General features: G+C 43.4%; 1 protein-coding gene across 2 annotated transcripts; it reads right to left on the minus strand.

Moving 5' to 3' along the window:
* Nucleotides 1-12,814: 12,814 nt before the first annotated feature.
* Nucleotides 12,815-17,933, minus strand: LOC123061288 (RWD domain-containing protein 1). 2 transcript variants are annotated; one of them, XM_044484343.1, is made up of 11 exons: nucleotides 17,710-17,933; nucleotides 17,507-17,572; nucleotides 17,339-17,406; nucleotides 17,122-17,155; nucleotides 16,943-17,012; nucleotides 16,744-16,801; nucleotides 14,450-14,578; nucleotides 13,799-13,890; nucleotides 13,546-13,630; nucleotides 13,325-13,400; nucleotides 12,815-13,244 (listed from the first exon to the last, which is right to left on the minus strand). In XM_044484343.1, the coding sequence occupies exons 1-11, from the start codon at nucleotides 17,726-17,728 to the stop codon at nucleotides 13,183-13,185; spliced, it is 759 nt and encodes a 252-aa protein (XP_044340278.1). In that variant the 5' UTR covers nucleotides 17,729-17,933; the 3' UTR covers nucleotides 12,815-13,182. The 2 variants fall into 2 exon arrangements, with proteins under 2 accessions (XP_044340278.1, XP_044340279.1); XM_044484344.1 differs by lacking the exon at nucleotides 17,710-17,933 and having other exon boundaries at nucleotides 17,507-17,579.
* Nucleotides 17,934-22,682: the final 4,749 nt, after the last annotated feature.

A 22,682-nucleotide genomic window follows, 5' to 3' on the forward strand; every position in this document is an offset into this window, starting at 1 on the left:
GTAGCGGCATCTTCACTAGGAAGGCCGGCGAATTGATCTTTCATAACAAGATTCAACAAAGTAGTATTAATTTCACAAGATTCAACATCAGTAAGAGGAGCAATCGGAGTGCCAAGGAAATCATTATTATTGGTATTGGTGAAGTCACACAATTTAGTATTATCTTGAGCCATCGCGACAAACAAGCAATCTAACACACGAGCAAACAAGAGCAAACGGGCAAAAGAGGCAAACAGAGAGGGAGGATAGAGAGAGAGGGTGAATAAAACAGCAAGGGTGAAGTGGGGGAGAGGAAAACGAGAGGCAAATGGCAAATAATGTAATGCGAGAGATAGGGATTGTGATGGGTACTTGGTATGTTGACTTTTTGCACAGACTCCCCGGCAACGGTGCCAGAAATCCTTCTTGCTACGTCTTGAGCTTGCGTTGGTTTTCTCCGAAGAGGAAGGGATGATGCAGCAGAGTAGCGTAAGTATTTCCCTCAGTTTTTGAGAACCAAGGTATCAATCCAGTAGGAGGCCACGCTCAAGTCCCTCGTACCTGCACAAAACGATAGCTACTTGCAACCAACGCGATTAGGGGTTGTCAATCCCTTCACGGTCACTTACGAGAGTGAGATCTGACAGATATAATATTTTTGGTATTTTTGATATAAAGATGCAAAGTAAAAAGTAAAAGCAAAGTAAAAAAGCAAAGCAAGATTAAAGTGATGGAGATTGATATGATGAGAATAGACCCGGGGGCCATAGGTTTCACTAGTGGCTTCTCTCAAGAGCATAAGTATTCTACGGTGGGTGAACAAATTACTGTTGAGCAATTGACAGAATTGAGCATAATTATGAGAATATCTAGGCATGATCATGTATATAGGCATCACGTCCGTGACAAGTAGACCGAAACGATTCTGCATCTACTACTATTACTCCACTCATCGACCACTATCCAGCATGCATCTAGAGTATTAAGTTAAAAACAGAGTAACGCCTTAAGCAAGATGACATGATGTAGAGAGATAAATTCGTGCAATATGAAATAAACCCCATCTTGTTATCCTCGATGACAACGATGCAATACGTGCCTTGCTGCCCCTTCTGTCACTGGGGAAAGGACACAGCAAGATCAAACCCAAAGCTAAGCACTTCTCCCATGGCAAGAACTACCAATCTAGTTGGCCAAACCAAACGGATAATTCGAAGAGACTTGCAAAGATAACCAATCATGCATAAAAGAATTCAGAGAAGATTCAAATATTATTCATAGATAGACTTGATCATAAACCCACAATTCATCGATCTCAACAAACACACCGCAAAAACAAGATTACATCGAATAGATCTCCACAAGAGAGGATGAGAACTTTGTATTGAGATTCAAAGAGAGAGAAGAAGCCATCTAGCTACTAACTATGGCCCCGAAGGTCTGAGGTAAACTACTCACACTTCATCGGAGGGGCTAGGATGATGTAGAACCCCTCCGTGATGACGGTCCTCTTCCGGCGGAGCTCCGGAACAGGCCCCAAGATGGGATCTCGTGGATGCAGAAAGTTGCGGCGGTGGAATTAGGTTTTTGGCTCCTATTCTGATCGTTTGGGGGTACGTAGGTATATATAGGAGGAAGGAGTATGTCGATGGAGCACCGAGGGGCCCATGAGGCAGGGGGCGCGCCCCCCACCCTCGTGACCTCCTCTTTGATCCCTTGCAGTAGGGTCCAAGTCTCCTGGATCACGTTCGGTGAGAAAATCACGTTCCCGAAGATTTTATTACGTTTGGACTCTGTTTGATATTCTGTTTCTCCGAGACACTGAAATAGGCAAAAAAACAGCAATTCTGGGTTGGGCCTCCGGTTAATAGGTTAGTCTCAAAAATAATATAAAAGTGGAAAATAAAGCCCAATATAGTCCAAAACAGTAGATAATATAGCATGGAGCAATCAAAAATTATAGATACGTTGGAGACATATCACAATGCAACGGTCGTGAACTAGAAGCGATCAAGAAGTGATCCTGAAACTACGTACGCACAAACATAACTCCAAAACCGTGTTCACTTCCCGGACTCCACCGGAAAGTGACTATCACAACTACACACACGGTTGATGCATTTTAATTAAATTAAGTGTCAAGTTCTCTACAACCGGACATTAAAAAATTCCCATCTGCCCATAACCGCGGGCATGACTTTCAAAAGTTCAAAGCCTGCAGGGGTGTCCCAACTTAGCCCATCACAAGCTCTCACGGTCAACGAAGGATATTCCTTCTCCCAGGAAGACCCGATCAGACTCGGAATCCCGGGTACAAGACATTTCGACAATGGTAAAACAAGACCAGCAAAGCCACCTGAATGTGCCGACAAATCCCAATAGGAACTGCACATATCCCGTTCTTAGGGCACACCGGATTGTCCAAGATTCCGGTAGGCCAACCCAGAGTTGCCCCTGGTGGCCACCGGCTGCTGACAGGTTGGACCAACACTCAGAGGAGCACTGGCCCGGGGGTTTAAAATAAAGATGACCCTCGGGCTTCGGAAACCCGAGGGAAAAAGGCTTAGGTGGCAAATGGTAAAACCAAGGTTGGGCCTTGCTGGAGGAGTTTTATTCAAAGCGAACAGTCAAGGGGGTCCCATTCCCCCAACCGCGTAAGGAACACAAAATTATGGAACACAACACTGGTATGACGGAAACTAGGGCGGCAAGAGTGGAACAAAACACCAGGCATAAGGCCGAGCCTTCCACCCTTTACCAAGTATATAGATGCATTAAAGTAAACAAGATATATTGTGATATCCCAAACATATCCATGTTCCAGCAAGGAACAAACTTCAACTTCACCTGCAACTAGCAACGCTATAAGAGGGGCTAAGCAAAAGCGGTAACATAGCCAAACAACGGTTTGCTAGGAAAAGGTGGGTTAGAGGCTTTACATGGCAATATGGGAGGCATGATATAGCAAGTGGTAGGTATCGCAGCATAGCAATAGAGCGAGCAACTAGCAAACAAAGATATAAGTGATTTCAAGGGTATGGTCATCTTGCCTGAGATTCCGCAAGGAAGAAGAATGAGTCCATGAAGAAGACAAATGGACGTAGTCGAACGGATCCTCACAAACGCGACGTTATCAGAACTAACCTGAAGAAGCAACACCAGAAAGAAGCAAACAATATAGTAAAACAACCATCACATAAACATGGCATGATGCACAACCAAGTATGATGCATGTCCTGTTTAATGAAGCATGGCATGGCAAAGTGCACAAGCAACACTACAAGTTAAGTGGAGCTCAATATGCAACGAGTTTCATATTGACGGAACACCACATTCAAGTTATTTAGTTCGATCTCGTTTATGTACCCAACAATATTAAATGTTGATTAACATGGCAAGAGGTGAAGCAAATGAAAACTACCTATCTAGGCAAGTTTAAATGAGGCCGGAACAACAAACAACAAGTCTGGAGAAATCCTCATGAGCATATATTAGATTTGGTACTGTTCTGTCCTAGACCATATTTTAGAGTTGTTAAGCATGCAAAGTAATGCCACCATGTTAAACTTGGCATTTTTCTACCCCATTTACATATAAATATTATTTAAATCCGAGCTACGGTTAATTAGTTATGAATTAAAGCATTTTAACATGGCAATTAAGCAAATACATGCAAACAGTAGTTTAAACATTTTAAACATGGATGGAAGTTGGAAATTATTAATCTACACAAAATTCTAAGCAACTTTCATATAAAGTTTGTTTAAATCCGATGCACGGTTTGTGAGTTATTAAATGCATGAACTAGAGGGACTAAACTGTAAAACTGCAACACTGAGGATAAATGCTAAAAACGCAGCGCAGGAAAAGCATACTATGGGCCGAAACTGGCAGGCCCAATATGAGAAAGAAGAAGAAAAAAAGGTGGGGCACTGGGTGTGGCCTCACCCAGTGGGCCTGGCCCAGTTGAAGGAGAGGCCTGGCGCGCCATTCGCTTTGCTGGGCTATGCGGGGAAGTGGCCAAGGCGTTGGCGATGCGGTCAACGTGGGGCGTGGGGCAAGGTGCTGCTGCTCTTGTCTCTGAACTTTGAAGGACAGAAACATCAGCGGGACGAGAGGTTCAGAGCGGCAGCGGCGCTGGAGACGAGCGGTTCCAAGAGCGGGGCATCGTTCTCCGGCGAGGCACTTGGCGGCGGTGACGAATTCAGGAGGATGGCGACATTGGGCGCGGTCGACGGTGAAGACCTGTCGGGTCCGACGAGGAACCGAACAAGGAGGACGGGGAGGGGCGTCGGGGCCGGATCCTGCTCTGCTGCTGCGGGCACGGAGACGAGGAGGAGGGAGCTCGTGCTCCTGCAGGGGAACACGGGGAAAAGAGAGAGAGGTTAGATCAGAGGGAGAAGAAGAAGGGGAGGAAGGAGGGGTGATGACGATGTGGAGGAGGCGGGTGACCTCTGCTGATCCTCGGGGAGAATAAGCGGAGGCGCGGGAGCCTCCGGTGTTGCTGCTGTCACCGACGACGGCGAGCTCCGGCTCGAGGTGCTCGGGAACAGGGAGGTGAGGTGGTTCGAGGTGGAGGCACGCAGGGGGATCCGGCGGCCGCGGGGTTGAGGACGAGGTGGAGGCAGCGCGGTCGCGGGTTGCTGCTACTACTCCGGCGAGGTGGCTCGGGGCATGCTGGTTCCTCGGGCACGAGGGATCGAGCGAGGAGGAGGGGGTTGCGCTGGTTGGTGGGTTGGATTTTTTGGATCGGGAGGGGATGGATTGGATTGGATCGGGGGAAAACGAGGAGGGCGGCTAGTTGGTTCGGTGGATCGGGCAGGGGAGATCCCGAGGGGGGATTTGGTCAGGTGGCAGCGGTGATGGGACAAACTCCTAGGTTTTAGGGTTGATCTGATATATATATATATATATATATATATATATATATATATATATATATATATATATATATATATATATATATAACAAGTGGATTTTTGGATAGGGGCATTTGGTCCCTCCGATCTTAATCGTACGGTCCCGGATAAATAGGTTAGGGAGCCCAATTAAGAAAACGGAGACGTTTTGTAGATGTTCGGGGATGATCCGGACACAACGGTAGCGACAGTCCGAGTCGGGTTCAGGACAACTTTCGGACGCGCGCGCGAGGAGGGCCGCGGGCTGACGAGAGAGGTTAGGTTGGACCTGGCGGTAGGTAGTGGACTGTGTAGACGGTCTAGAGAGGAAAGAGAGGGAAAACCCGGCAACAATTTTCGGAGACCGAAAACGTCCGACGATTTGACCGACTATATTGTCGCTATAGTTATCCGTTGGGGCGTCAAACGGACTCCGAAAGCGATGAAACTTGGCAGGCGACCTACCGACAACATAACAACACCGCATGCCAACTTTCAACCAATTCCGAGAACATTTTTTCGGCCACTTATAAAATACTATTTCGGACATGTCGCGGGCGCGTGCAAGTGTAGTTGGGCTCAGAACGGACAATGGAGAGAACGGGGAGACCGGGACGGATACAAGTTTTGAAAACATGCAGATGCAATGCGGATGATAACATGGCAAGATGCGCCACGCAAGCAAAAGACAAGGCAACAACAGCGAATAACTAGAAGACACCTGGCGCATCGGTCTCGGCGCGTTACAAGTAGATCCATCTAGTAGCTTTTTCCTTGGGATTTGTTTAGTTAAAAGTTAGCCATTGCAACTTCGTGTACTTTGTTTGTGTCCAACGACCAGACCAAGACCTCTTTTGGATCCCGACCTTTATCAATACTTCATCTATTTTCGCAATATTCAGATTGCATTATCATATTCTTGCTTGTTCTTCGATTGCGTGCAGGAATAGACCTTCGTGGTCAGGCTGATCGTGCTTCCAGCATCGTCAGTAACCTCAGGAGATTGGTTTAGCGATTGCTAAGGCACAACGTCGTGCACGTTTGTAGTCGGATCGTCAAAGTCGTCTCCACCAAATCGATAGTTATCATCTCATCAAAAGATCGGGACACCCTCGCCTCTATCAAGTGGTATCAGTTTTCAGGTTGCTCGGTGGGAATTTCCAGTTTTTCCTAGATTAGATTTATTTTCTTACCTATTGTCCAAGAAAAGCCTAAAAAAAGTTAGATCTATTCATCCTTTATCCAAGCCAGTCTGAGCCTTTGCAATTTTCTTTTCATTGCTTGCATAATTGAATTATCAGTTGCATCGTCGTGTCGAGTTGCTGGTCTTAGTGTCTAGTTCGTTTAGAGTTTCGAGTTCTGTTCACATTAGTCACGCCACCACTGCATCGTTATCCCATCCGCTGTCCATCACCCATCCATCAATTTCCACCACGTGCTACCCATTGTTCATTGTCACAATCATAGTTGAGGTAGTTGACATCTTCGCTAGATCCAATCTGCATCTTATCTAATTTGTCTTGGAAAGAGGGAGAGAGAAAAAAAGGCAGAAAAAAAGGAGAGAGAAAGGTTAAAAAAAAGTCAGAGAAAAAAAGGAGAGAAAGAAAAAAAGTGTGAGGAAAAAAATAGAGAAGAAAAAAACAAAATTCGGATCTATCTAGACTCAATCTCGTAGTTGAATTCGGATTGGAATCTGTTTTATGCACTGTTCAGTAAAACAGGCATAACTTCCTCATACGAAGTCCGTTTAGGCTCCGCGAGTACTCAAATAAAAGTTAGCGACGAGCCTCATCTAAATAGTTGAAGAAGCTAGTTCAATATTTGGCAGCTCAAAATCGTCTTCTAAATAGGTCTTTTTGCCCTCCGAAGTTCACGAACACAGCTTATTCCACCTTTTCAGACCGATTTTAGAATTTTTTGACTCTTCATATCAACTCGGAATTGAGTGATTTTTTTGTGTTTGAAAGCTTGTGTCAATACCATTTTTTAAAAAAAATAGCAAAAAATGGCACAAACTTTTCCATAGGAAAGTTGGAGACAAAGTTGTTGATATATCCTGCTTGGCTGTTGTTTCACATCATTATCTTTACTGCCGTTGTGATCTTCACTTATATCTTGCTGTCCAGAGCTACTTAGTATCCTTCATTGATGCTAGTTGTGCTATGACATGACCTCATTAGTGTTCTAGGCTCGCGTCTCTAATTCGGTCTAGCCTAGGACCATCACAGTACCGTCGTTGAACATTTATTCAACATTGCATCTCTGAATTGATTATTGCTAATCTTTTGCTACCATATATAGCCAACCCAGCTCCACATATTTCTACACCGTGTATACGTACGTTCCCCTGACAATCGCTTCACACAATCTTCGGAGTTATTTGACACCGCTGGTTGCCTGTCACCACCTGTCGCATGGTAAGAACTTGTAAGATATTGATATTTGCTTTACTGTGAGCACTTTACAACCACATCCTAGTAGTTCATAGGAACATTATTCTCGAATTTTGTTTCTTGTTTCTACTAATCATGACAGGTTCCGGAGATAGAAGTTCTTGGACGACAGACACATCTTCACCATCACGAGAGTTGGGACAACACATACAAGCACATGGTCAGGTTATCTTTTTACCGCCATTTGAGGGTAGATTTAATCCTGCTATTTATCTTGCTTGGGAGCTTGAAGTAGAACAAGTTTTTAGTCACCATGACTTTTCTGAACTTGAGTGAGTGCGAGCTGCCACTAGAGAATTTACTGGTTTTGCTTTTGTTTGGTGGAGTGTGCATTGTAAGAAAAACATTGATAACCAACCCACAACTTGGAAAGATTTGAAATATGTAATGAGACAACAATTTTTCCCTCCTTACTATCATCGTGAATTGCTCCGCAAATTTGAACAATTTAAACAAGGCAACAACAATGTTCATGCTTACTACCAAGAGTTCAAATCTTATATGCATCATTGTCACATAGAAGAATCTGAGGATGATACAATGAATAGATTTTTTGGTGGTTTGAACCATGATATTCAGGCAAGATTTCAGTATATTCCTTGTTGAATTACTGATATGTATGTTCGTGCTTGTACCTTTGAGAGACAGATACAGGAGGATGCATTGGGTGACTACAACAACTACTATTCCAGTTCATGCTCACCACCGCCGGTTGGTTCCTCCACCGTTGCACCTAATAGAGCAGCCCCACCTCGGATTGTGAGCGCGACATCATCTCAAGAGTATGGTACATTGTCAACGTCCGTACCTACATCAGCTACGTCTTTGCGACAAGGTAACAATACATGTATTGATGATATAACTTCACATGAGAATGATGCATGCCTAGTTAACTTGAATGCATCATGTGTTGAGTTACTTGTGCACACCACCTATTTTAGAGAATCTTGTTACTGTCATGAATGCGTCATGTGATCAAATAACTAAAATACCAACAATTTTGAGTGCACCCATTGAATTAACCGTTGATGCAAAAGAATCAATGTTTAATCATTTTGATATGACCTCTAATCTTGGTGATGATTCTATGTCCAATGACTTATTGCATGTTTGCTTATTTAAGCATGTTGTAGCATGTAAATTTGATGCAAGTAAGGTTTATTCACCAATGTTGGGATGGTTTAATGATGAACATTGTCAATCTTTTGAAATGAATAAGAGCTTCACTTATATGTGCAAACTGAGTTGCAATATTTTCATGCCTTATACTTCTTGTGATAATTTTTTGGCTTTAGATTTTATGAACTATGAAAGTTACTCATGTATACATGTGTCATATGTGCAAAAATCAAGGGAAGTAAAAATGGATGACAGATATATATACAACATGTACACCTTATCTCTTTTGTTAGCCACATTTCAGATTAAGCAACGCCGAGGACGGCTTTGTTTTCAAGAAGGGGAGGATGATGAGTCAACCTGGACGTGGCGAGCGGGCTTTCGGCCCGGCTCGCGGCTCGCTATGGACCGGACCGTACGGTCTTGGCCCGCTCAAGAATATGGTCGGTCCGGTTATGAAATATCAGCCCGTAAAAGTGTCGGTCCGGTCCGGTTTTAGCTCGGTCCAACTCGGTTAACCGAAACAACGCAACTCAAAAACAACCCAGCACACGATTCTGCGATGTGCGTAATCAGCGTTCTTTTGTTTTCTTTCCTTTTTATTCTGTCCGATCCACACATCTCGGAGATCATGACGGGTCGTTACGCTACACCTCCCCACGATCTGCCATCTAACTGAAGATCGATCAGAGGCAGACTAAACTTTTGTACGTGGGCATAGCCGTGATAGGCCCTGTTTATTTGCAACATGCAAATTGTAAAGAGGATCAACATGGCACATGCAACAACCCTGCAGTGCAGACTCCTTTCGGCTCAACAGAGTTAACGTGACAGAAATCAGAATTAACGTGTCAAAAAAAACAGGAAGCAACGAGGCAACACCATTAATTACATAACACTACCTCGTGAGTAACATAGCTTCCATGGGATTCATCCGCTCAGGGGCCTCCCAGATGAAAAAACTCCAGCTACACATGGTAGGAAGGAAGAACTAGGGCACCAGCCTGAACGCACTGACGGTGACGCCGCCGCTGCTACTCGAGGCGTCCCTGCGCTTCTTCTCAACGAGCTCAGAGAAGGCCATGTCGAGCGTGGCGATGAGGCCCGCGGCTGCTTCCCCTCTCCTTCCTCTCCTTCCCATACCCTATAGACTCCCATCGCCGTGCGCTGCCACTCGCCGTCGCCGTCCGCCGCCGCTCGCCGTCGCCGTACACCAACATGGGCGGTCCACTCAGTCCGGCACGAGCTTTACCACTGCCGGTCCGGTCCAGGAAAAGAGGACCGAGGAGTTGCTCGGTCCGGTCCGGTCCGCCGCCTGCCGATCCAAACAGCGGCTCGGTCAGGGACCGGACCGGCCCGGACCGTGTCCACCCTGAATGATGAGAACATGACTACCTTGGATACGACCAAAAATATTGCATACATGCATATTTGTTAGGTGATTTCTAGTGCAAACTATTCAATAATCTATTTATGTTATTCAGAACAAAAATACTTCAGACTCTTTTGTGTTTTGTCTAATTGCAGGTGTATGGGACATTTGTACAATCCACATATGAAGATAAGGGAAAAGGAGAACTTTAGGTTCTATTCAAAAAGTCCTCTCACGTCACTTTTGGGCCAAGAGAAGATAGAGTCCAAGCCTCTCACATTCTGGATTCAGATTCTGACTGTACAAACATGCCTGACTCAAAACGTCAACAACTTTTTCATACGGACTCCGAATTAGGTGATTCTTTTTTTCATGGAAAGTAGATTTCGTGCTCTTTCCAACCCATTTGGAATCACCTTCAAATTAGTCCGGAGCATTGAGATATCGACGAAACAATCTGATGCTGCAGCAGAATCTGAGTCAAACAACAAGTCCAAAGGTGTTGCACCACCTCCACTTGGGCCCATGAGCCTTGTACGACCTAGGGTTAGTTTTAGGATTCCTTGGGACATCCTTCCACCTCCTTGGCCGCCACCCCTTGCTCCTACATAAGTAGATCCATCTAGTAGCTTTTTTCTTGGGATTTGTTTAGTTAAAAGTTAGCTATTGCAACTTCGTGTACTTTGTTTGTGTCCAACGACCAGACCAAGACCGCTTTCGGATCCCCACCTTTATCAATACTTCATCTATATTCGCAATATTCAGATTGCATTATCATATTCTTGCTTGTTCTTCGATTGCGTGCAGGAATAGACCTTCGTGGTCAGGCTGATCATGCTTCCAGCATCGTCAGTAACCTCGGGAGGTTGGTTTAGCAATTGCTAAGGCGCAACGTCGTGCACGTTTGTAGTCGGATCGTCAAAGTTGTCTTCACCAAATCGATAGTTATCATCTCATCGAAAGATCGGGACACCCTCGCCTCTATCAAGTCGTGGACATGGATGGATGAAGGTAACTATCCACATGTCAAAGTCATGAATTGGTTTCGAGGTTTTATGGGTTTTAGCTCTAGCCTACTCCAATTTGTTTGAGGCTATAAAGGTTGTGTTGTTGTTTCCTTATATGGCATGAAATCTGTATCGGGTTTTTTCCGGAGAAACTTTCGTTCTATTCATCTTCAATCATGGCAATACGAACAACAAAAATATTAAAAACTGCATTTAGATCCGTAGATCACCTAGCGATGACTACATACCCCGAAGTGGGCCGAAAGCGCGCCACTGTCATCGTCCCTACCTCGGTGGAGTCGGGAAAAAATTGTTGTAGTAGATAGTCGGGAAGTCGTCATGCTAAGGCTCGTAAGACCAGCGCACCAGAACAACAACCGTTAATGATAAAGAGTAGCATAGATCAGAAGGATCCAACCTGAAGACACACACATATGTAGACGAACTACAACCCGATCCGAACAAATCCATCAAAGACATATTCGTCGAAGACACCTCCACACATCCACCGATGATGCTAGACGCACCACCGAGACGGGGGCTAGGCAGGGAGAAACTTATTCCATCTTCAGCGAGCCGCCATCGTCTCACCTTGCTGAGCAAAACACAAACCCTAACAAAATTCAAAGAAATGTCTAAAAACGAAACCCTCCCGCTGGCAAGGGCCGGGTTCCACCACGTCGCCATCACTGGAGAGAGGCAAACTGGTGGCGGCACCGGCGGAAGGAAGGGGAACCCTAAATTTTTTTTGGAGAAAAGGCGAGATTTATTTGCTCATGGATAATTCTTAATCTATACCTAATAATAATGAAAGGGTTATTGCTTCTTGCGGTATGTCATGGAAATTACCCTCAAAGTTGCAAAATATTGCCCACTGATGCCACCTGCAAGTGATAAAAAACATTTCACACACAGAAAACCCCTGCCTGGGTCGGCTCATGCAGTAGGGACCTCCTATACTGCGCTCTGTATGCTGGGAGAGGATGCAGAGCGTCCGTTTAGGTCGGCCATGTCCGGGCGGCCTGTTTTTTTTCTTCTGTTTTTTCTACTTTAAATAATTTCAGACTCCAAAAAAGTTCTGAAAATAAAAAAAAGAGAATTTTAAAATGAGATGTTTGTGGATTAAAAATGTTTGTGATTTTATAAAAAATGTTCGTGATTTTATAAAAAATGTTCAAAATTTTGAAAAAAGGTTCAGGATTTTTCCAAAAGTTTGTGTATTAAAAAATGTTAATGAACTTGAACAAAATTTCGCCAATTCAAAAAATGTTCATGAATGAAAAAATATCCTAAAAATTCGAAAACTGGTCGTGACTTACAAAATAGTTTATTCATTCATAAATTGTTCGTTGATTCAAAAATGATCATGCATTTTAAAAAATGTCCGTTAAATCAAAAAAAATGTTCGTGAATTTTAAAAATTATTCCACCATTTTTCATAGCAATGTTCGTCCATTCTAGAAATGTTCGCCGATTCAAGAAAATTGTTTAAAAAATGTTCATAAGTTTTTAAAAATGTTTGCAAATGTATAAAATGTTCATGAATTCAAAAAATGTTATTGATTTTAGAAAATGTTTGAAAATTTGTAAAAATTTTCATGAATTTAAAAAATATTCATGATTTCAAATGTGTTCATGAGTTTAAAAAATTGTTCATGATTTCATGAAATTGAGAGTGATAGTGTATCTCAATGATGCAGCAAAATGCAATCATGGTCATTGAAGATTTTTTTTCTCCCGTTGCAACGGACAGGCCTTTTGCTAGTTTGTATCATATATGAACAGCCTTTTGCTAGTTTGTATCATATATGAACAATTCCTCATAGTAAGCGGAACGTATATGGTGTTGTTACATAATCTAGTGTAGAATGAAGACATAATGTAAGGATAAGCTGATTTGCATCAAACCCCGACTCAAGTCATATCGTGTAATGCATAACACCAATAGCGTTCACGTCAAGAAACTATTTATCTCAAGCATGTATCTGAAAGAATTACCGGTGTAAACTTGGATTGAAGTATCACGTTGACAATATTCACGTACAGAACGGAAGTTATAACATTCTCTGCAAAGCATACATGTTCACCGGACGAAAAACACGATAAATTACACGACGAAGTACATTACACAGATGCAGTTCCATGCTCAACGCCTCAAATTTGATCAGTGAGAGAGACCCACTGCTACCTCGGCTTTTAGATATTTATGCAGCTACGTCGTCAGTCGCCACGAGGCAATTGAATGATGGGGAAAACACACAAAGATAGTGAGCTCTATGATATATGTCAACACATCGGGCTTCCCCTAAAATAGATTTTGCGCAGCATGATGTTCCCTTTTACAGTGTCCAAGCCTAAGCTGACGATTTCCCCGTCTGTTCTGCTAAAAAATGCTCGAGCATGTCCTCCTCGTCATCTGCACCCACATTAGGACGGCACGTTTTAAGGTACATGTCACTATCTAATATCCACAAAAAGTGCTAGTAGCATATTTACCTTCAAAATCGTCATCGAATTCGATATCCTCCTCCTCCTCTTCCTCATCTTCTTCAGCAACTGTACCTGCTCCTTTCTGAAAAGACAACTTATGTAATGAGAGAGTTACAAAAAACATCGATAAATACAGAAATAGAAACAGGTGGCAGTAGTTAGGCATGTCCGCAAGTATGCTGCACAGAGTCAAGGGAAAACATCTTATATAGGATGATGAACTCTACCGTTATATGCCTTCCACTTTCAAAATAGTGTCTTCCAGAGAGTTTCTTTTCCTTTGGGGCAGTAAGAGCTGACTCTGGCATTAGCCTGCACATAATGGAAACTCAGAAGACTATCCATTTGGGCACTTCAATTAAGCAACAAATGCTATGAAAAACATGTCACGTGTGAGGAAGATTCATTTTCCATGACATAATCAAGGGCAAAGTCAGTTATACTATATAACAAAAATAGAATAAATAACTGGATGCTTACTTAGCACGCTGCAGCGCCAATTCAGCTTCAAAACGTTCCCTCCAGGCCATAAAGCTCTCTACAGTAACAGCTTCACCATGGGGTATAATGACCTAATACGCAAGTAAATCTTTCATGCATTAAGTATATGCATTGAAATTGTATATGCTACGGTGAATGGAACAGTAAGTTTCTACAGTCGATAATTCAATAGTATAACACATGTAATAGTCACATTTGCTGGAGTAACCATGTAAGTGGCTCAGTGGGACAAGCAGAAGAAACACTTCAAAACATGCAGCCAATTGCTGCCAGTGGCAGTATATGTACTGTTAGTTGGTGTGTGTGTGTGGGGGGGGGGGGGGGGGGGGGGGGGGGTGCACCACTATATAAATACACAGCTTTATTTCATCATCTGTCCACTTATTCTGTATGGTGATATATGCAACCCTTGCACATGCCAGTTTGACAGCAATGGCTGAACCCAGGTTATACAGATACTCCCTCCGTTCCAAATTACTTGTCTTAGATTTGTCTAGATACGGAGGTATCTAGCACTAAAATGAGTCTAGATACATCCGTATCTAGACAAATCCAAGACAAGTAATTCGGAACGGAGGGAGTACATTGCAAAGAACATACAAAATTAGAAGAAACTAAAGCTAAGAATACCTCCTCTGCTGGTTCTTCAGTTTCGTCAGGTTCCTCATCTCCAGCATTTTGACCATATTTTTCAGTTAACCATTCTTTAGCCGAGTCGAGAAGAGTATAAATCATAGCCATACCAAGATTCTCAGTTGCCTAAATGATTGGAAGGTTGCACATAAATGAGAAGACATATCAGGTGAATGAGGGGGATGTATATACCTCACAACCAATAATACACTTCTAATGAGTTGTGTTGGTATTTGAGCACACTATATTGAATTTCAATGACCTTTTGGCGAATCCTAGAATACTACATCTGGGTCAAAACATGGGTTGTTGTGAATATTGACAAGGTCTTCAAAATGAAACTTTGGTGATTGAACTTCTATGAATACATGCTTTCTCATTAATTAAGTATAATATTCAGAAATTATATTTAAGGGTTGTGATAGGCTTGGCGAGCCAACGTAAAAACTAGCCAGTCTTTTGGGTATGAAACCCATTTGGGCGAGAGTAGTACTAGGATGGGTGACCTCCTGGGAAGTCCTCGTGAAAGGGTTTCATATCTAGCCTACCCCAACTTGTTTGGGATAAAAGGCTTCGTAAGTAAGTAAGTAATTCATAAATTATATTTAATGATACATCTAGTAATACCAATGTGGTGTTCTAGATGTTGGTATTTTTCTCTATACTCACAAACATAAAATTATTTGACTAGCATTTTTATAAAATGACATGCATTGTGGCTCAAGAGGGAGAACGAACCAGTTTTCTGCGGTGGGGGTTTCCTTGGCTGTTTTGTTGTTTGGAGTCTCTATGGGCTGTGGGTGCTGTTGTCAGCTCGGGTTATTGTGGGTCGCTAAGCGCCCTATGGGTGTTGTTCTTGTGGTTAGCTAGACAAGAGTAAGCAACGTTGGTGCAAGTTTGCCAACCACAGTGGTTATGATGTGGGGAACAGTGTTCTTATCGCGTCCTTATATCGTCGCTATATCGACGATATAACAGTGTGGCGCGGTCGTAGCCTGAAGCGTCCAGGCTCGCGATATGTTTGGCCGTTGGTGTCCGCCATACACGCGTGGCATCCGTAGGTCGTTCATATGATGTGTTTTTGGTCGCCAAACCAGAAATTGGACGCCATGGACTAGGTGAGCTCGTGCGTGCGGGAACAGCAGCCAGCGGCGGGAGAAATTGGCGCGCGCGCTTGAACAATTAGCCAGCGGCGGGAAGGAAAAAGCTTTCCAGACTCCAGAGGCAGAGCGAGAGCGAGAGCGGACATGGCAGGTTGAAATCGTTGCATACCTCGAGTCTCGACCTCGTCCTCTCCGGCGAACGGCCAACGACAGCAAACTCCGCCTCCGCACCACCTCCCCTCCAGCCCTGCGAGCCATTTTCCCTCCACCCGCCACCCCCTCTTCCCTCTTCCCTCCTCCCACCACCCCCTTTCCCCTCCTTCCGCCAGCCCCTTACCCCTCCAGATCCAGCTGTAGGGCAGCGCCTCTGCTCCAATCCAGCACCACTGCTCCTCTCCTACGTTCATCAGGTGACCATCAGTGTATCTCCCCAGCTCCCCCCTCCCCCTCTTCTTCTCCTTGCTCTTCCTCCCCATGCCAGTGCTCTGTTTCTTCTGTATCTGTCCTCTCTGTTCTAATTTCTGAATATGTGATGTACATGTACTGTCGACTGCCTGTTGCGCTGTTGCTATATGTAGTGTTCAGTTTTGAGTGTAGAGGTATGTTTCTATGTACCTGTGATGTACATGTACTGCCTGACTGCATGTACTACTTGGGCAACCACGAGGTATGCATGTAGATGTAGTCATGTACAGCTCATTTGGTGCTTTAGTTTGTTGTCATACATATTATATAGTTAGGTTATGTCTATGAAGTTGTGATTTAATTTGTTATCATTCGCCATAAGGTTGTGTCTATGATGTCGCCACACCATACGCCATAAGCGTTATAATGTTATGAAGGGGGTCGGTCGTCATAAAACGCATTACGCCATAAAAACATTGGTGGGGAATAGTCCACACAAGGTGTCATGGACTCATGGTTACTCCAGGTGTTTTCCATTAAAATCTCAGCTCCTGTATTTAATTGGCACTCTTAATTGAATGGCAGAGCTCCTGCTAGCTTTTCAAAAGAAAAAAAAACAGATACCCCCACCCCGTGAATAATAATAATAAAATAACTGTCCATGGTTATTTGGTTCGTTCCAATTATTTAACTTGAAATAAGTTCAGCTTCAGTTGCACACTTCGACGATTTTAGCTATGTGAACTGAACACGGGATTGGAGCCAAAACCAAGTCTTACATACCTCTTGGTCAAGCTTTTCTTTCAAGGATGTGAGGTCGTCTGGTTTAATACCCCGTACACTGCAGATGTTGTTTGCAATTCAACTATAAGCTTTAGAAAACAATAAGCACACGGCTTGCACCAAAAGCAAGAGTATCCATAGACAAAATGCTTGCTTCAAGCCATGCTGGATCATCAAGTTCTAAGTAAAATAACACAACCTTTTGATATTCACAAGTGGAGGCTCATCTGGGTACTTCTCAGTGTGTGCAAAAACCAGAGCCATTTGAACTGCAAATAAGTCCCAGATAACACAATGACATGAGCCCAGCATTCCGGAATGTATGCAAGCTTATTTGTTTTCCTAAAAACAATAGAATTGTGTACAAAATCAATTTACCTGGTACATGAGCTGCCTCGTCGAAATCATCATCCTAGTCAATATAAAGCAGGGAGAAATCACTAATTGCATCAAACCAATCGAAATAAATTTGTAAACATAACTAGCGCCGCAATTTCAAGTAGGTTAAGCACACGATGTTCATCGTTGTTGCCTAGGGAGAACTCAATCGCGTGCTACAAATGGTGTACACAACGGAAGCATTCCCTGCAAGTACCTGAGGGGATAGCAGGATCTCGAAGCAGCGGGAGTTGGTGTCGATCCCGCTTTCGCTGGGGTCGATCTCTGCATCAAATCCCGTAAACCACGGTGGTTAGGTTTGGCGAGGAATAGCAAGGCCGAGCTACAGAAATCAAAGAAGCAAGTAAATTAGGAAAAGAAGAACCCTTGATGTCGTCCATGAGGATGGCCTGCAGGGCCTCCAACTCCATCTCCTGTTCCTGCTCGTAGTCTTCCATGCCAATTGCCATACACGGAAGCGCAGGCGCACGCACAAGTGCAGTGAGTACCACAGCGGAAGCGGGAGGGGAAGAGGAAGGGCACAGCCAAGTCGGCGTGAGGAGGAAGCAGGGTTTGTGTTCGTCCTACCTGCCATGACGGGTGGCATCTCTATTGCTTCTTACTCTGGTGCTTTACTCGTGGGGGATCCAGTGTTCTCCTACCGGAGAGAAATTGGAGGCGGCGGGGCGGCGGCGGAAAGGCGAGGGGTGCGGCTGCGGGCGTCGCCGGTGGAGAAGTGTGTGCCAAGGGGAGAGAGACGGGCTTGGCAGGGGCTCGTTCCGCTGTGGATGGGCTCGACCAGATAATGGACCTTTAAGCCCATGAGGTTGAGATTGAGAGGAGTTCCACGCAAGGATTTTCTCATAAAAATTCCGAAGGCTAGAGAAAAAAATCCTCACGCTAGGGTTGTTTCTTTTTTTTTCCGAGAAGGGGCCAACAAAGTCCTTACACCAAGCCAAAATAAAAGCAGAAGGCGATATACAAGGAAAAATGAATGATCTGTATAATGCCTAAACTGAAGGTGGCCAAATCCTAAGATCATGCTACCACCCACGTGGGTAAAAGTATCCTCGCCGTAGCCTCCAATCGTGTATACACTTCCGTAAATAGGTCTCGATTTTTCATTCATTGTAGAAAGGACCATAAACGAAAAATCCCAATACATATGTAGATAACATGCATAAGAGAAGTATTTTTATCGTTAAAAACTTTATCATTCCTACATAGCCAAAACGACCAAATCACGACAAGCGCTCCCGCAGTGGGAAGAATTTTAAACTTGTGATCAATCCCATGTAGCTAGTTGTCAAATATATTAGCAACACTTTAAGGAAGATACAAGCCCTAAGCTATTTGGATGACTGGCCATATAGAATGAGTCAATTTATATTGGAAGAATAAATGTTTTATTGTCTCATAATGAGGACAAAAGACACATTGTGTACTTTCATGCTAATTCCTCTTAATAAGGTTGTCTTTTGTAAGAATAACTCCGCGATGAAGATACCATGCAAAGATTTTATTCTTAAGAGGTATCTTCATCTTTCAATCTTCTTGTTATGATCAACTGACACGTCAGAGTGGATCAAAGCTCTATACATAGAATCCACTAAGGATTTCCCATTCCCATGTAGGTTCCAACAAAATACATCGGATCCTTGTGACAACTATACCGTGGCTAATCGCTGGAGTAGTATGTTCCATGATTGGAGTCTAGGTCCAATTATCCAGCATGTTCCATGATTGGAGTCTAGGTCCAATTAAATCTTTTCTGAACGTCACATTTGACCGAAATGATTCCAAAACCTAGTATCATCCTTATGATGCACAGTTGTATAGAGTTGGATATTGTTCCCGGAGTGTTGCATTACCTAGCTACTTATCCTCCCAGAATATAATTTCCGAGCCATTCTTAATCGAGAAGGAACCATAGTGGAAGAAATATTTCTTCGTTGCCATTACTCCCGCCCAAAAATAGGAGTCCCCAGACTTCCACTATACTTGGGAACCACCTTTGAGCCCACATATTTTCTCCTTAGTAGGGTTTGCCATACACCATCTTTCGTCAATAAATTAAACAACCATTTACCGAGGAGGGCCCTATTCTTCACCTCAAGGTCATGAATGCCAACCCGCGCTACTGTAGGATGCTACTAACGCGACAGTACGATCAAAGACCCTTTGACGAAACTGTGTGTGATGCATTAATCATAAATGGTGCTGTAAAAAAACTGTCAAAAAGGTGCAAAACGTTTACGATGGCGGAGCCATCAAACATGGTTCAGACTTTAGCCGCGTATGCGATGTAGGGCACACGGTTAATCTATTCGAACTGTTTGCGATGAGGCAGAACAATAGAAACGAGTAGCCATATCAATGTGTGTGCAATATACGGCATACGGTTCACTCAGACAAACTGTTTTCGATTAGGGAACACAACAGAAACGGTTCAACTTAACAAGATGTGTGTGATATGCGATATACAGTTTACATGGATGAACTATTTATGATGAGCCAAAAGAACACAAACGAGTCGTGTAAACAAGATGTGTGTGATACATGGCAAACAGCCGACTCGGATGAACTGTTCGCGATGAAAAATTACAACACAGACGGTTAATACAGTTAGTTCGTGTGCGATTCTGTGTGTACAAAAAACTTTGGAAAATGCAAACTAGTTGCTTGCGGTGGCTAGGAGTATCGCATACGATGCGTCTAGGAGTACTCGTGTGCGATGATCAGTAAGTTACACATATGTTTCCTTATGTTAACATATGAGTGAATTTGCAATATGGACAGTTAATATGCAAATGCCTTCTGGACATCGGGCACACGCTTAAACTCAATGAAATGTGTATGATACTAATACTTTCCATGAAAATTTAAGAACTTAGGTAACAACATTTGAGTACATATATATAGTGGTTACACTATTCGACAAAAGGAGAATTTTTGTAACACGATTTTGACAACCATAGTCCATATCTACATACTTAACATAGTAACAACTATCACATTTTAAGAGGCTAAGAGCCAACAACCATATAGTCCATATATACATACTTAACATATATAGTAACAGCTAGCACATTTTAAGAGGGTGAGGGTCAACAACCACAACTATCCGCTGGAAGCAGCTTGATCACGGCGATTCGACATCTCGTCAATGAAAAGGAAGAGCCCTCCCGTGCCTTGGTAGAGCATGAGTAGAACAGTGTCTCTAATTTTTTTAATATGGATGCATTGCGACGATAAGCGAGAACTTGTTAATTTGAATGGTTCAATTTCTGTGGGGAATGCAGTACCTTGCAATCACTTTGGCGTTATTAGCAGGCACAAGTGTGATTCGACCACGCCGAGAAATCGATCTAGGAACTGCTACAGCGGGAAATTTATGTTGAAATGTAGAATAAAAACCAATTGTAACATATCGTTGAAAATATATATAGTTTATGAGCATCAACATTAAAATAAGACTTTTTACCAGCGTTTTGTGCACACATTTGGTCTTGTTCAATGTGTGCACCATAGGTATAATTAATCCCATCCAAAATCCAGCGTTCATACGTTGTGCTATCTCTGTCAGATTATCAACAAAGTTTATGACATGCTTCAAGTACTTCCAGTGAAATTTGGTACACTTAGTAACATACAGATCATTCACTATGCATCTAACATATCCTACTTAAAAGGTGGAAAGGTATTATTTATTCATAACATGGCAGAAGAATATATAGTGCGCATAAATTGGTAAATAAAATTTGTTATTGCCTAGGAACAGAGTCAGAAAATGAAATCACAATTAGTTGCTTACATGGTGATTAATTAATCAGAACAAATTCCCACTTATAAACTCCCGAAACTTTCTGATTATGCAATCAGGTGTTGGGGATATAGGGGAAGCATAATATCTCACCCAAACTAACAATCCCTACATCCAGTTGTATCCATCCGTCAACACATAACCAAGAAACCTTCGGAAATCGTGTACCTCAACCTTCGAAAAGCATCTGTTATACGAGTTATGGCAATACTCTTGAACTCCCGCCCCAGTACTGGGTAGCGTCGAGGTTATGTCACCAACAACTGCATAAAAAGAGATTTTCGGTGTCGGCGAACTCAGGTATTTCAGAACTGCAACGATAAAATTGTAACGACAACACCTCGAAGCTCAACTCCCCGGGACACTGCCACAACCCCTAAATGTCAGGAGGCACCAAGAACAATGTTCTCGTCACAAGACTATCGAAACGATTCCAAGATACTCGCGTGATCCTAATTTTTTCATGAAATTTGAGGAGAGGAGAGTCAAAACTTCTACGTCGGGAGGCCTCATCAGAGCGACGAAGGGACTAAGGAGTAAAAAGAATCCTACTCTCCGATATATATAATCCTAGGACTCAAAACATTTTGTTCTAGACTCAACAACGTCAGTGATTCGATCAAGCAGGGGGCTCCTAAGTCGGGGATGGCTCTGATTACCAACTTGTAACACCCACAATGCGGCTATATCTCCCACGTGTCAGGGCACGACTTAGAGGCATAGCCGCATGGTAGTTTTGTCGCAAGACGGGTAATCTTCACACAATCCCATGTACTAAATAAGAAAGGGATAAAGAGTTGTCTTACAATCGCCACTTCACACAAATAACAAGTAAACATACATCATCCAGAGTACAATCAAGGTCCGACTATGAAACCAAAATAAAAGAAGATAACCCCAAGTGTTAGATCCCCGATCGTCCCAACTAGGCACCACTACTGATCAACCGGAAAAGACACATAACAACGACCAAGATCTTCATCGAGCTCCCACTTGAGTTCGGTTGCGTCACCTACATTGGTATCATCGGCACCTGCAACTGTTTGGAAGTATCCGTGAGTCACGAGGACTCGGCAATCTCACACCCGCGAGATCAAGACTATTTAAAGTTATGGGTAGGATAGGGTAATGAGGTGGAGCTGCAGCAAGCACTAAGCAAATATGGTGGCTAAAATACGCAAATAAGAGCGAGAAGAGAAGCAACGCAACGGTCGAGAAGTTAGAAGTGATCAAGAAGTGATCCTGAAACTACTTACGTTCAAGCATAACACAAGACCGTGTTCACTTTTCGGACTCCGCCGATAAGAGACCATCACGGTTACACACGCGGATGATGTATTTTAATTAAGTCAAGTGTCAAGTTCTCTACAACTGGATATTAACAAATTCCCATCTACCACATAACTGCGGGCACAGCTCTCAAAAGTTTATACCCTGCAGGGGTGTCCCAACTTAGCCCATCACAAGCTCTCACGGTCAACGGAGGATATTCCTTCTCCCGGAAAGACCCGATCAGTCTCGGAATCCCGGTTACAAGACATTTAGACAATGGTAAAACAAGACCAGCAAAGCTGCCTGATGTGCTGACAATCCTGATAGGAGTCGCACGTATCTCGTTCTCAGGGCACACCGGATGAGACTAGCTACGAGTAAAACCAACCCTCAAGTTTCCCCGAGGTGGCCCCGCAGGCAGCTCGATTCAGACCAACACTTAGAGAAGCACTGGCCCGGGGGGGGG

Source organism: Triticum aestivum, chromosome 3A, assembly GCF_018294505.1.
Source record: "Triticum aestivum cultivar Chinese Spring chromosome 3A, IWGSC CS RefSeq v2.1, whole genome shotgun sequence".
In the NCBI taxonomy this organism is placed as follows: Eukaryota; Viridiplantae; Streptophyta; class Magnoliopsida; order Poales; family Poaceae; genus Triticum; species Triticum aestivum.